We start from the raw sequence: 15,731 nt of genomic DNA, 5'->3' as shown, positions 1-15,731 counted from the left end.
GGGTATGGAGAAAGATGCTTCATTTCTTTATGAAGTGAGGCTTTGGCATTACTTCTTCCTCTGGGATGTGACAGTGGAGAGCAGAGTGCTTGGCTGTGTTTCTTTATTCTGCTCCCTCTTTTAACTGTTGGAGGGAAGTTGCATGTGCCAGTCATGGTCTCAAACATTATAACCACTGTGCAAACTGAAATTGTATCAGTGTCTGGTTCTTCACTGACCAGTGGTTAACAAAGCTCAGTGAAGCAGCCTGTGACTGTACAAGCTCAGACCTGGGGGTAGGTGATATCTCTGTTTAGTGCGGTGTTGTCCAGAGGTTTGGTCTAATTTCATGCCTTGAGGCAGTTTTCTATAGATTTGGACCTCTTCATATAGGAAGAGAGTCTTACTTCTGTTGAACCTGTGATGTTTTAAAGCTGAAGCATCTGCAAACCCAAGCGGTCTTCTGTTTTCAGGGGCAGTAGGTTCTGCATTCCTGCATAACTGGTGAAAAACCCAGGATGGAATTTTATTCCTACATTGGGGGTGTGGTTTAGGCGTCTCGCAATTTATGTCTCTTTGCCTGCCCCTTCTTTTCTTTTTTCTTTTCGTAGTTTCAGAAATGCTGTTAACTTTAATTTGTAGAGTTGCTTCCTGGGAATGAAAAATCGATGGGGGGCTATCGCAGTGTGAAATTCGACTGTCACTATTGAGCTATAGAGTTACCAAGATGTCTTAGAAGGTAAAAAATAAATCGTGGCCCAGCAAGTGCTCAGCTGTGCTATTTCAAAGGGGATATGAAGCTGATGGTCTGTTAGAGGGTACTTCAGTTAGATGGATGATGATTCCCTGTGAAATATTGGAGTTATTCCATAGGTAAGAGAAACTTTAGCTTATAAAACACAAACAGCTGCCTTCTAGCAGATGAATTCTGCCCTTAGATGTGTGAGCAGCTTGTCAGAGGAGTCGTCCCTAAAATTAGCCTGTTTTGTTTAACATTGTCTCTGATGGAGCATTGTGGGTCTTGCCATGTTCCTGCTGAAAATACTTTAAAGATGTGACTCTTTTTTCACATGCTGCAAGAATTAAGAGGCAGGGAGTGATACTATTTTTTTTTTGGAAATGTTTGTGTGGTGCCCGGATGCTCACAAGAGAAAAGTAACAATTATCTTTATGTAGGCTGCACTCCCTGTTTGGATGAAAATGTTCTTTTGAAGAGCAGAAAAGGGACCATGTTGTGCCCTATCCTCTGCTAGTTTTCTGTCTCTCTCCTGCATCTGCTGAAGGGCAGCCCTGGCTGCACAAGCCAGCTGTTTGCTGATGGTGACAGGGCTACTGCTTTCCTTGGCACTCACTAACTGTTGTGGCAGGACTCAGTAAGTGTTTGTGCTGTGCCAGCTGCTGTATTGACAACAGGATGGTTGTAATTACAGCTCTTGGTAGTTTATGCATTTCTTGGGCTACAGTTAGTAAGTATAAATACAAAGTAGTACTTTAAAAAGGACCGGTTTTGTTAGTTCTCATTAAACCATGTCTGGGACAACTGTAGAGTGGGTAATTATTTCTCTTACACTTGCATGCACAGTTGCAGGATCACTGAGGGGTGTTTACTGCTGTAACGAGGAGTGTTAAGTCACATTTAGTTGGAGCTTGGTAAAGATTTCCCAAGGAATTCAATGACAGAAGAATTCATTGTGCTTTCATATCTCCTTTGCCTCTGTAACATAGAGCCCCTTTACAGAAGCAAAGTAATAGCAAGTAACATAATTAAAGTAGTTTAATGTCCATGTTGATTTTCTGTCCTCACTTCAGTGTCAGTGCTTTTCCTAACCTTACACCCCACTGCTGCAGGCACTTCATCCTGTTTCTTCATTATCTTCTTTCTTCATTTTGGATGATTTGGCTGCAAAAAGCTATTGTTTCCTACACAGTTGCATAAGTATTCCTGCTTGTCCCTCAGATAGCCAGCTCATGACCTGTCCTTCCACTGCTCTGCTGGTTTCCTTTTCTAGCTCTGGGACCACAATTGGTTATATGATACTGATGTGCCCTGGCCTCCTTTAATAGCCTCGTGTTTCTTTTTGAAGGCACGATTACCTTAAATGATGCTAATTCTGCTCCTTTCTTTCCCTGTAAAGGAAACAGCAGCAGTGTAAAAGTTCTGGGGCGGCAGCAGCAGTTGTAGGAAGCTGTCTGGAGGATGTGTTATCGCACTGCCCTTGGGTGCCTCCAATCAGCAGTCATGAATGGAGGTTCTGGAAAGCATATCACCTCCACAGTAAAGCCCTTAAAAGGCTATAGATGAATCCAAGTGCTGCTGTAGTAGCATAGATATTTCCTGTTTATTTCAGGCATTTGGATGGGGGCCATGGGAGTAGAAGGCATTTATTTAATTGCTCACAGAGGCTGGCTGCAAGACTCAGCTGCATGTCCAACCTTCTGAGCAACTTTCAGCCCTAGGAATTTGCTATTCCTCTTTCATTTCATGGCTGTTTTATAATTTTGTGCCCTGATCGTCCAGCCAAAGCTACCAATAATCCCAGACCAGCTCCAGGCCACAGTAAGATGACAAGGTACAGCTGCCATAAGTCTTCCAGTAGAAAAATAGACCTGCCTAGCTATACATGGAGCTTGGTCATAATCCAAACATGTTTACTTGTGGATGGAGGCAAGTGTCCGTAGGCTGGACCCTTTAGCCTGCGTGCCTCAGCAAGGAGAGGAGCTGCATTTACCATTTCCACCTCCTGGCTTTTGTGGCCCTGGCTTGTATTAAGATAGAGACCACAATGCACTTTCACAGATCTGTTAGAAATACAGTTGGGGTCTCCAGGAAGAAGGATATGTTTGAAAAGTGAATAGAGATATTAACACATTAGATGAGTCATTATTTCTCTTTAGGAACATTGTTTAGAGAATCATTTTCTGATTCAGCCTGTGCTGCCTCTACAAAACCTTGCTACAGCAAACCACTTTTCCATAGCATGGCTTTTTTCTTTATCACCAAAGCTGCTCCAGTGAAGCAATGGGATTGCATTTATTTTCTCTTTGGAACAGGGAACATAGTCTCTAAATCTAATCAGAATGACCTATGCATTCTTTCTCCCAGCTTTCATGTCGAACCATAATTGCTCAAATGGCACATTTAAAATTTTGGCGCAAGCTCAGACTTCCACTCGCCGCCTTTTTAAATCAGTCCCAGTGGCCAGTGGATACTGCATAGCCCTACAAATGCATCTAAACATGCTGACTCCGAGGCTCCTTCCATTCTGAATGATCAGCGGTGCCATCTGTCTCTGTTTTGATTGGGGCTGGGCACATGTGTCCCAGCAAAACATGGGCCAAAAAAAGGGAAGAGAAAGCGCCAGCGCCTGAATTTACTTCCTGCTTCTGTAAAGACATTGTTGAGTTCTGTGTTATGGAGGCGGGGGAGATGTGAAAGCAAAATTAATTCTTCTGTCATTTAATTCTTCAGGGAATCTTTACCCAAGTCCCTACTAAATGCAGCTTAAAACGCCTTCTTGCAGCGGTAAGCTCCCCTCAGTGGTATTGCAACAGTGCATGCAAGTGTAAGAGAAATAATTCCTCTGTGGGGAAAAAAAGAGACAACATTTTTGGTTTGCATCAAGATGAAATTAGTGAGAAGCAAACTCTGAATTTGGCAAGCAAATGCCAGTATTAACAGGTTGTGCAAGCAAGTATAAAATAGAGGCACCCCGTGACTGAGAGCGCCTCGGAGTCGTGTGTGTGTGCCCTTGCATGCACCCTGCTCCAAATTCACAACTTAGAACACGGAAATTAGAATGGGGAACATTGCATTATTCATAACTTGGCAACCAGAAGCCAGGGCACTTTGCCAGAGTAAACTATTCTCTATAATCACAGGTGAAGCAACATTCTTTAATATCTTACAATACAAAAACATACATTAATCAAGGAAAGAGGGCTTTTTTTTCCTAGAGGACAATAAATTAGCATCCTTGCCAATTTCCTCAATACATGTGACAACGTTTTACAGGATTATAAGTCAGCCTCTTTAAAGGAGGTTAGTCTAAAAACAAATAAACCAAATAAATGAGATTTTTAGCTAAATAAAGGGGAAGCCAACTCCAAAAACGTTGATGTCTTGCCAGGAGATTTGCTTTTAGCATTGGCAGTGTTGCAGACCCTTTAGAGGGTCTAAACTTCACTTGGTGTGATTTGACATGGCTTTTCTGTAAACAGCTTTGCTGGGCAGTTTTCTACATCAAGGCATGCAAGCCCCTTCTGCTATAACCAGCTCATCTAGTGAAATAAAATCTCAGTACGTTGTGCCAGTCTGGTAGCCCACATGTTGTGGGGTGATTCACAGTCAATCTGCCACCAGTGCCTGATGCTGGGCTTCTTCCAGAGACTTAAGATACTGAAAATGCCTGAGCTGTATCTGTTTTCTTTTAAAGCCACCTGTCACTTTTCTTTTTAAAAACTTACATGTCAGTTTAAGTGTTTTGCTTGTTAGTAGCAAAGGGGCTTTTTCAGCTTTATGTTATGTTCTTGCACTCCAGTCAGTGTAAAAGTCCTTTCAGTCTGTGGATCTCCCACTGACTTCAGTGCTGCTCACCCACATCTGCCAAAATAAACTCCCTATATCTTTAGCTCTCGTACTTGCAGCAGATGATGCTTCCTAAATTGAAAGTGGGTGCAAATTATTTCATCAGATTGAAAATGAAAGCAGTTCTTATCCCAAGAAATATAGGTGTGTTTATAGTTAGTGTTTGAAACTCAGGTAGTGAGGGAGTAGTGTGTAAGACATTGTATGAGTGAGGGTTGAGACAGTGTCACTGTGCTCTGCCATTCTGCAGTGCTCCTGGGTGTCACAGAGCTGTGCTCAGCATGTTACAGGCTAATAAAACAGGGTCTCTTCTCTGAAAGAGTTGCCCTCTCACCCAGATGTAAATTGGCTATGAGAGAAGGCTGGCAATTGCATGATTGTGCACTGATGTTGGGGTCGTTTTATCAAGTCTCAAAGATTTGTGCCCCACAAAGCAAGGACTGCGCCAGGCTTTCTCTCCTGCAGTGTAGCAGTGGTTATGATAATTGTCATCTACAGCTGAGGTTGGATATGGCCTGGGGCAATTTCTCTGCTCCTGGAATCTTACTTTAGCTTGACTTTGCCTTCAAAGCATCGACCAGTCTGTTTCTAATATTTATGATGTGTAAGCTGCTAGTGACATGACCTCTGCCCTTGGTGCACGGAGGTGGCATGTATGTTCTGCTGGGTTCTCCACTTTGGACAGGGGAGGATAAAGGCTTTGTTTAAAAATAAATACATCACTTTCAGGTATGTCAGTGGTACTGTACATTTTCCTCTCTGACAGTCTGTGTTTACAGGCAAAGGAAAGCAAAAATAAATGTATGAGGAAGAGAGAAGGTCAAAATATCAAGTGTCAAAAGTAGCCCATGAAATTTTATTGGTGGTGCATTTAATCAGTGCTAAGTGTTTTTTACAAGGTACATACAAACAGTGGAATTGTAAAAATTTATGGAATGCTGTGTACAGTGTAGCCATTTATGAAGAAAGGAAAATTTATATCCAGTTGAAATAAACCAAAGGGGAATGTTTTATGGAGACTCCTCAACAGCAGGATACATCAAATGCGATCTGGATAAGATGTGGATGGGGTATTTGCAGGGGCTTCTTTGAGGTGTTTTCCTGCTTGTTCAGCAGCTAACAGTTTGCATCTTTCTGTGGCTCCCAAATAGGCAGGATGCTGGATGCAAGGGACAGTGTGGTGTTTGTGTTTTTATGTACAGTGAAAAGGAAACACAAGTGAACAGCTGCTACTAGTATTTGTGGTACAAGGCTCTCACTCTTGGGCTTGCTCCAGTACAGCAGTTTCTTGAGCAGCCCTAAATACCAGCTGGGAAGGGTTAACCAAGGCCAATCACACTGACATCAGCATTTTTTTGTTTCCTTTTTGGTCCAGTATTTTGTTGATGATAAAGCACAGACTTAGTCAATTGAGAGATTCCAGAGCTGCAGAATCAGAGATAATTTAATTAACGGAATTGCTTGTGATTGCCCACTGGGACAGCGGGTAGGAATTGCTCGATTTAATTTGGAGAAACAAAGATCACATGCATGCTAATGTTTAACAAATAACCAGTGTTTGGGTTTAAGTTTTTTAGCAAAGGGGGGGGTGGCCATTTCCCAGGGGAGATTTCTCAGGAGGCGATTGCTGCTCAAAACCACAGATAGATCCTTTTTCCTCTACCATTGTGTTTCTGTGCACTTCTTCTGCCCTTGTACTTGAACAAAGCAAGGATTTTCTCAGAGAAAGAAAGTGTTCTTATTTTCAGTGCTGAGGGGAAAATGCTGTGAGTAGTGGAAAAATGTGCATTGGGCACAAAGACTGAAAATTATCGCATGCTGTGTGCCCAGTCTCACAAACTTGCTTCCTGATACCCAGTATCCTCAGCCGTGACTTTCCAAGGTGTGGAAAACTTAACCACAAAGTCCAGGGAGAAGTACAGGACCCAACTTCTCCCACAAGGAGCCCTCCCTTCCTGTTTTTGCTCTTGTATAAGCATTCTCACTCAGGCTCACTGTGTGTGGTGTTGTCACAGCAGTCTCTACTCCACGATGGAGGTGCTCTCTTGATACATCCTCAGCCAGAGAGGACAGTTCAGGTACTGGGGAGGCCTCTCACACCTGCTGGGGAAGCATGAGCACTGGGGCTCAAGGTATAGCTCTTGGCAGCAGTTGTGCTCAGCAGGTCTCCCTGGAGGCTGATAAATGACGTTATCCAAACACGTCAAATCAGAGCGCTGAGGCGCAAAATTGTTAAGAGTCCTCCTGCATCCAACATGAGGTCAAGGCAAAGCAGAGAGCCAATTCCTTCTCCGTAATTCCCTCTGCCTCACTTGGCAGGGAAGCTTGTACACAGCCTTCCCCTGTCCGTGGCACTTGGCTTTCTGACCCTCACTCCACCCTGGCGCTACCCTGTAAAAATTCTGCCCAAGGCTGCTCCCAGCTGTGTCCAGGCAGGCGCAAACAAGGTGCACACACAAGAGGGAATCCTGAGGGAGTTCCCAAGATTGCTGCTGCAGGAAGAGTTGCTCCTAAGTGATGCTTATCTTTAGGATACAAGCGGCAGGTTGACGGTAAAATGACACTAAATGGAATGGCATGTGTCCCAAGTGCGCTGGCCACCACGGGAGCCAGACACATGGGAAGTGACTCTCGTCTTTATTCCATCCCTGGAGGTAGTTTCAGTTTCCTTTATTTACTAATGTTCTCCCTATTTCCCTTGACCTCATTTCCTCCAGCTTTTCCGAAGTAACCATGCAATTATTGCTCGCTTTGGGTTGACCCTTGGCTGCCACATCCCTTGTTGCTGCTGCTCCAAGAGGTTTTCCTGAAATCTCAAGTGCAAAATGTTCACTTAGAGCCAAAACTCCTATCTCTGATGTGAAGTAGGAGCTGTGTCTTCAGCACTGTGCTGTGCGTCAGGATTTGTCCTGTGGGCTGGCTTGGCAGGAAGAACATGGAGTTTAAATTCTGTCATAGCTGAGCTTTGATCAGTGCTGGGAGGTATCGCAGTGGCTAAAGCTCCCTCTCTTACCAATGCACCCCAGTCTTGTTAATAAATGTATATTTAACAATGTCTGGAGCGTATGAAGTGATAATAACTAAATCAATACCTCCCACATTGATTGTCCAGGATCCCTACAGCGTGACGCACGCAGTGGTGTGGTAATTTTCCAGCTAACTAGCACCCTGATCTACAGCCCTCCTATTGATTGGCCATTGTATCAGGCAGCCTCTGAGCATTATTGCTTATACCTCTATTCAGCCTCCTTTTCTGATGCATTCGTTTATTACTGGACAGGTGCGATTATCTCAGAGACTTTCCGAAATTGGCCAATGGGGGTCAGCTGTTTAGGTTTCTATAAACAAACCATTTTCTATCTTCTCTAGTTGTTGCAGTGGCAAATTTTTCCTTTTCAGATTTTGACTGTTACTGGGTTGGGACTGGGGATGAATGGGCATTTGTTTGTATCTGCTCAAAGAATCAACTTTTCTCTTTCCTTTCTGAGTTGCTGCATCCATCTGAGGAGAGCAGCTAGCTCCACAGATGGTAAAAGGAGAATTTAGCAAGGGTTGAGGTTCTACTTGCCACCTGCTTTGGGCAGAAGTCACTCTCACTGCCTTTACACCTCCAGTTCCCTTGTGCATGCAGAAGGAGAAATGGACTCCATGAAGTCAAATTTATCCTCAGTATTTAGCCAGCATTAGTTCAATGGTGGGCCAGACTGGAAAAGAAACAATTTTCTCAGCCAACAATAATCTTCAAGCTATAAATAAATAAATCTGTTTCTTCCTTGGACAAAACTAACACCTTTCTAGACTTTCTTTGAAAATGCTAGCAACTCTTTCTTGAGGGTGAGAACTCAAGCTGGGATATGGTAATAATTTATACCAACGAGCAGGAGCAAGTGGGTGTTTTCACAGCAGGGAGGACTGTCTCCTACTGAAACTCTTTCATCTTGCTCCAAACAATATTTATGTATTCCAAGACTTGAATCCACAGTGTCCCTGTCCCCAGACAGTCCTCACCCACTAGGCTATCATGGGACATTTGTATTTCTTTACCTTTTTTGCAGTTTTAAAATTGTTACCATTTGCTGGCAGCTGTCACTTGCAATGAATCTCCTTGTGATGATCTCAGCTCATGCAGAGCGTGTCTCATCAGCACAAAGGCAGGAGTGAAGCTGAAGGAGCTTTGTAGCACTGGTAGTTAACCACATACATTCCAGCAGCTTCACTTCCTTCTGAAGTGTCATAATTAGGAAAATCACCCAAGATCTCTTTGACTAGTTCCATTACCAAAGCCTTGGGATAAGCCATCAGAATCAGCTTGTGGGAGATACCCCAAGTCCCTCCCTGCACGCTAGCAGCAAGTGACTGATGAACAAAGGAGTGAGTGCCCACCTGCAGCGAGTGCTGAGATTGCAGCTCACTTCACTGGTTGTAGTAATTCCACTAGACTGTGCCTTAGCCACCTGTTGATGAATCATCCTCTAAAAAGGTAGAAGACATAGGTGCCACTGTGGGTTATCTTGTGATTGATGATGCAGCTTGTGGTGTCGAGATGCTCTTCAGATTCTTCTGAGCTGGAGTCTGCTTGGAGATGCCAGAAATGCACTGACACACGTGAACATTGTTGACTTTGTTTTTATTCAAGAAAATGAGGGCCTTTATGCCAATTCTCTTAAATCTTTTCTGGGGAATACTTGAGAGCCCCTCCCTATGGCTGCACTGTGTAGAAATCGGGTTCTGCAGCGTGCTGGAGTGATGCATCCTTGTCTGTAATGCTCCCTGTATTTCATTTGCTAAGCATTGCTGTCTGCCCTTGCTTTTAGGTTGGCAAGTTGCTCTTTTCACCAGCCTTGCAGAACCATGAAAATACACTTGCCTGGCCTCAGCACAGTGCCTCTGTGACAAAAGAGATAATGCTGCCCATCAAAAATGACCCTAGAAAATGGGAAAGCTGAGATTGTAAAGCTGCTTTTATAGCCACCCTGTTGGCACCGTGTCCACTGCTTTTGGTTTCTCCATTCTTTCAGTATTAGAATCAAAAAGCTGGGGCTTTCATTAATATAAGCCATTGTGTTGATCCTGTGTAATGAGCTGATTTTGCATTTCACGAGGCTGATGGCCAGCAAAGGCCTCCACTCTCTAAGGGAAAGAACAGCTCCTATTGCCCACAAAAAGTTATATCAGCAGCTTTAAAGCAACATACAGAACTTTGTCTCAAGCATGTGGTCCTAAGTAATCTCTTAAGAGAGACCAAAAAAAGGCAGAAAACAAACAAAAAACCCCAACAAAAATATCTATTCTTTAAATGTCTGTGTCTTGCTCCATATGAAGCTAGCAACTCCAGCACTGGTTGTGTTCTTTTGTGATGTGTTTGGAAGTGCTTAGAAAGACACTTTAAAGAATTCACACCAGGCTTTTCAGGAGTTCTTTTTTAACCCAAGTTGGATGTATTAGTTTGAAATACGATGCCATTTCCTATGCAGTTCCTATTGTGGGATCCTTTTTGCCCCAAACTCTTAACAGACTTGTGTGCTCAGTGATGGTCACTCTTCATCATCTTTTGCAGAATTACAGAAGACTCGGCAGTGACAACATTTGAAGCGTTAAAGGCTCGTGTCCGTGAGTTAGAAAGGCAGCTTTCCCGTGGGGACCGCTATAAATGTCTCATTTGCATGGTGAGTAGCACTCCACTCCTGGTAATGAATCAGAAATGTCTTGGTATCTTTGCTGAGGAGGGGAGAAGCTTTTCTCCTTTTGCAGGCAGACTGAGGGAACTCATCACCAATTAGCCTTCCAAATTAAGGTCTTAATAACTCAAATTTCTGTATGAATTACATTGTTTCACTGGTATTTGTAGCTGTCGTTCTATATCAGGATCAAGTAAGGCCCAACTTCAGAAGACTTTCTGCCTTCCTGTAGAAAACTCCCAGATACCAGCATCCTTCTCCTGGATGTGCAAATTTAGGTACATAGGAGAGAGCAGAATCTGTGATCAGAGCTCACCTTTTCTGATTTGAGAACAGGGATGTTGCCCGAGCATATAAAAGTTGCCAGTGTCCTGCTTGCTCTCTGGTGATGCTGTGGCCTTCCTCAGGAAGGGCAGCAGCTCCCTCTGATGGTCCAAGCCTGCAGGGCTTTACATCTCCTGTTGAGTTTGTGTTCTGCTGAGGACTGAACATTCTGCTTGGTGGAGAGCTCCCTCTGCAACTTCAGCTTGATGCACAGGCTTCTGTCTCCCAGCCAGCTCACAGTTTGGGGGTGTGGGAGTGCAGCCCTTGTCACTCTATCCCATAGAAGGGACAGCAGCTGGCTGCTGATTTCCAGAGGTTTGTTAGCAATGATAGGAGATAGCTCCTTGAGAAGGCATGTCTGCTGAAATAGCAGCAGCATTCTTGGGATGTGGTTACACTGTTCCTGCAGAGCTGAGTTGTGGTAAGGGTTGATCTTACCCTGTCACTGGTTTTCATATGATCTGGTGACCTTTCTGATGAGAATAATGGCAGGTGACCAGAGCAACTTCAGATGCTTTTGTGATAACTCTGCTGAGCTAGGTCATCACTTGAGTGGATTATGGCCTTCCAACAGGAGTTCTGGGAAGCCAAGAAAAGGGATTGAAGGAGACTTTTCTGCCACTTCTGTACAAACATTACAAAAATACAACTTATATATTACACAAATTGGTTCTTTTAACCAACTTTTTTAACAAAATACTAGACAGTGTTACCCACAAAGAAAGGCATTGTGATAGGGTTGGGAGTGAAGAATCACTAGATCACTGCTATGGAAATAATATGTTTGCTTCTTTTCCTCAGGACTCCTACACAATGCCCCTGACTTCTATTCAGTGCTGGCATGTGCACTGTGAAGAATGCTGGCTGCGGACTCTGGTGAGGCTCTTGTCTGCTTTCTTGTTCACTTACAGCCTTTTTCCACTCTTCTCAGATACTTTATTCTAGATTGCCACAGCAAGGGTGCTTTTTGGTTTATTTTAAACAATCTGAGTGCTGTGCTTGCAGATTTCCCAAGCCTGGCTGTTTAACACCCCACTCTAGCTTTGACATGGTTGTTGGAGTCGTTGTGACCCAAGCTCTGTCTTGCCCTTTGCCTTGTCCTCTGCTGCTGTGGGAAGAGCTCTGTGCCAGGGACTGCCTCGCCTTTCAGTAATTTTCTGTGGGGCATCCATGCAGAGAGGTAAAGCTGTGAGAATAGAGGCCAAATCCACTGAGATTTCATGGAGTGGGTAGCTTCTGAGAAACATAATATTCCCCTGAAGCAAAGGGAATCATCTTTAGGAGAGAGGATATGGAAGGGAGCTTTTATAATGTGGATCTATGTTTTTTAGGTTACTTGGAATAGCACTGTGTGGTTTTCAAGCATATGCCATTCTGTTTACAAGATTGAGAACTACCTTGAACATTGAATAGGTGACCCAGTGGTGTTTTTTTTTCTTGTGTTAAAACTGTGGGCTTTAATCAGCCTTTAACATCCCCTCTGCAGCTGATTTTCAGGGCTTTCATTTTGTTCAGGCTGGGGAGTGGAAAATAGTCAATTGTGCTTTCTAGTTCTCCTGTTAGCAAGATGATACAGTGTTGGGTTGCAAAAAATATAAGGGAATGCCACTCCTAAAAACTTGTTCCTGGAAGGCATTACTCTGCTTTATAAAACACATTGTGTGCTTGGAATTACGATTAAGCTGATCGTGCTCCTTTAAATCCTGCCTTTTAAAAGTCTTGTCCAAGAAAAGTTACCAGGATGGTGAAGTGCCTGTGGGCTTGAGTACTAATAGCAACTCAATAACTTGGCTATCCCTTGGGCTGTATTTTATAGCTCTTCAGCTACACCCCGTCATTATTTACGTTATACAAGCTTTTGTAAACATTTTAGCAGCATCTTATAAAAGACACATATGTGGGTATGTTGCTGTGAGGTGTCTGGATGAATATGTGCTCTGCCACTTTTGCTAATTGAGGAGTAGTCTTGTCTTTCAGTGGTACTACAAGCACAAGATAAAACACTAATTTCCTCTTCATTTTCTTTACTCTGAAGTCTTTGTCCTCTCCTCTTCCCACCAGCCTCAAGTCATGTTCTAAATCTGTGGCACTAATTTCAGGCTGTTCTTAGGCTCAGCAGCAACTTAGTGCAACTTCAGTCAGATCCCTTTTTGTCGTGTTCAGCAGTCACAGCCTCTCATGAGAACAGGGAAAGTCACTCCAGGTGCTGAGGGATTAACATTTCCCTTGCAGAGGGGAAGCCATCTCCCCCCAGAGCTCTGTGAGAAAGGTGGTGATGAATCTGGCTGTGTGTGATCTGCACATGGCTCTTCTGCTGACCAGGCAGGCGGGATGGGAGTAGTCCAGCAAGATATCATGTTAGGACTTGGCACTTGCATAGGGGAAGCAATTAATAAATGACTACTCATGTGTTCCCCAGTCCTAGCCTCTCCCTGCAGCCCCCAATTTATTAAACCAGGCCTTTTCACAAGGCATGCTTGCACTCCCTTTCCTATCTCAAAAAAATCTCCCAGCCTGTGTTCGCATGTTTCTAATGTAACCATTAAAATGTAGCCTGAAGACAGCAATAAAAACCCTGGAACGCCTTGGTGCTTTTGTGTCTTGATCAAAGTCAATGTGTGTAATCTCGTTAAGACTGCCCTCCTTCCCCCCTCCCTTTTTATGAATTTAATGGCATACAGCAGCTGGGCTCAGTGTTTAATGCTTACCAACCTGCATTGTTCTAATTAAGGTATCTCCTTTTATTTCGGGCACAAAAGAGACTCTTGTTTTTTTTAACAAGCGAGGAGCTGTGGGATAGTGTGTGTAATAATCGCTGCTGTTACCTTTCCCTGGGTATAAAGCTGGCTCCCCAGTGGGCTGGGAGGAAGGAGCCTGCGCGTGCAGCACACATGGAAAGACTTGGCTGGGGGAGAGGGGCAGTGTTTTTCTGCTGTTGTGCAATAAACAATTTGTTGGAGTTAATAGGAGTTGGAGCAGGCGGGTTGTGTCAGGCTTCTGGCCCCTTTTGAACAGTCTGGAGATCTGCCATCCATGCTGGTGAGAAGTCCCCTCTCTCCTCTGTGCCTGTGCCTACATGCCCAGCCAAGATCTAACATTAACTTAGAGTGTGAGTGTGCCTGAGAGAGCAAGGATCATGTACTGAACAAGGCCCTGGAACTGAAGGCTCAGAGTGCCCTGGAGCACTTCTGAACTTCTGCAGGGTATTGAAGACAGGGTGAAATGTGATGCTTATGTGTGTCTGTGGAACTAAGGTTTAAACATTTTCTAGGATACAATAGTACAATGATCTGAGCATGTGACTTGATAGTGTTTAGGGCTAATGAGGATCGGATCTTAAAATGCTTAGACTTTATGAAAATAAAATTTTTTGACTTTTGGCTCTTGATGTTCAATTCCAAATTATAATTGTTCTGTTGGTAAGGGCAAGGAAGAGACTTTTAATCACTAACTCTACAAATGATTGCTGAACTCTCTAGCTTAGGTGTAATTATACTGGAGCTCAGCACGTCAACAGGTTGCAAGTTGTGGGGTTGAAACATTGACCAGAGGAGACTCCATCTCTGAAGCAAAGGCTGGGGTTGCAGAAAGGGACCCTGGAGATGCCTTAAGAGAACTAAAATCATGGAGTGATTTACCTGTGATCCCTTTTAGAAGCCCTGAAAACATGTGCAGGTTCTTCAAAGATAGGAGAGGAAATGGTGTTGCAGGAGCAAGACTTAGCCTAGGCAGCAGCAGGTGGAGTTCCTTTCCCTGAATGTTGACAATCCTCATGGTGGGTGTCCATCCTCAACTGGTTATTGGACTGCAGCCCAAGTCACAGAGTGGTAGGGGATGAATCTCCCTCTGTAAGAGTCTGCCCAGTCCCCATCCTTCCCCTGAGAGGGGACCTTACAGCTAATAGTGGGTGAGATTTGTAATTTCCTTCTCCTGAGGAGAGTTCTCAGGCAGAAGAGATTGTCCATCTGCTGTAGTGATCTGCTGGGGAGGTTTGGAGCCTCCATCCTTGGAAGTCTGTGAGAACAGGGTTGATGTGTGACTGTCAGCAGTAATTCAGGTTGAAGTGATCTTGTCCAGGGAATGGGTCAGCAAGTTCTTGATGTTCCTCTGAGCTGTAGTTGTGTGATTTCCCAATCCCTCGTGTCCTTCTTTGCAAGGTAAATGGAGCTGGAAACTAAGTCAGGCTGTTGTTTGTTGTTGTTGTTGGTCGGTGCAAGGGCTGAAAGAGGACAGGTTTATTTGAACAAATGCAGTTTACTGAGTTTCCCCCATCACCTGTACAAGCCAGATCCAGCATTTCCCAGGTGTATTTGCTGACTTCAGGCTTGTGCCTACCTATCTTGGGCTTATTTGAAATGACAACTACAAGAGCAGGAAAAAATCACTTCTAAAAAGCCTTCTTCATCACAAAATGCTTCCAGGGGATCCATCGATATATGCTATGCTTTGCAGTTGACACATTTATATCTTTGGTAATTACTACATCCTTAGCCTTGCCATTCTTTCTAGGCTCTAGTACCATGTGGGCTGGAGTGGTTTTGTACAGAACAGCACAGATACAGATACAGGTCAGCCCTTCTGGGGGATTCCTCAGTGCTTCAGCAACCTATAGAGACCTCCTGAGTCAGCAGCTGCATGGATGCTGCACTTGAGCCTTCATGATGTTCTCATCTCTCTGGTTATTAATTAGCATTATTCAGCTCTGGCCTTCAGCAGCCTGTGGGGGTGAGCTCCACCCTTTGAGGAGGTTTGGTGAAAGAAGTTGTTCTCCTGCTGGTTTAACCCCATTACCCCACAGTGGCAATGGAGGACAGCTGTTTCTCTGGGAATCAGCATCTGCAGAGAAGAAGCTCCACACTTGTGTGGAGGCATGGGTGGGAGAGGAGGCTGATGCCTTGGTTGAGAATTGGATCTTGGCATTCAGTTCCTTTCCTGGCAAGAAGCTGGCTCTTGGTTGGGGTCCTTCCTGTCATCTCTCTGCTTCGATGTTACTTTCTTTGCCCATTCTGTTTCTTTGTCTCTTTATTCTCTGTCCCTGGTAACACATTCTTGGAAATTGCCCATTTTTAGACCCACGGGACAGCAGGAAGTGCCTAAATCCTTCCTTGTGAGAAGTTTCCTTGCTTTAGCCAATTTATAGCACACATCATACCATTTTTTTTAAG

At 44.1% G+C, this 15,731-nt stretch overlaps 1 protein-coding gene across 7 annotated transcripts in view; it reads left to right on the top strand.

Annotated features, from left to right (window-relative positions):
• RNF220 (ring finger protein 220) overlaps positions 1-15,731 on the top strand; it is a 213,741-nt gene that overhangs the window by 194,111 nt on the left and 3,899 nt on the right. For all 7 annotated transcript variants that reach the window (XM_074545911.1, XM_074545912.1, XM_074545913.1 and 4 more), the window contains 2 exons: positions 10,122-10,230; positions 11,368-11,442. In XM_074545911.1, coding sequence (XP_074402012.1) covers positions 10,122-10,230; positions 11,368-11,442 — 184 coding nt within the window. The remainder of the gene's footprint in view (positions 1-10,121; positions 10,231-11,367; positions 11,443-15,731) is intronic.

This window comes from Zonotrichia albicollis, chromosome 8, assembly GCF_047830755.1.
Source record: "Zonotrichia albicollis isolate bZonAlb1 chromosome 8, bZonAlb1.hap1, whole genome shotgun sequence".
Lineage (NCBI taxonomy): Eukaryota > Metazoa > Chordata > Aves > Passeriformes > Passerellidae > Zonotrichia > Zonotrichia albicollis.
The sequence above is the reverse complement of the archived record's forward strand: the minus strand, read 5'-3'. Positions and strand labels throughout refer to the sequence as shown.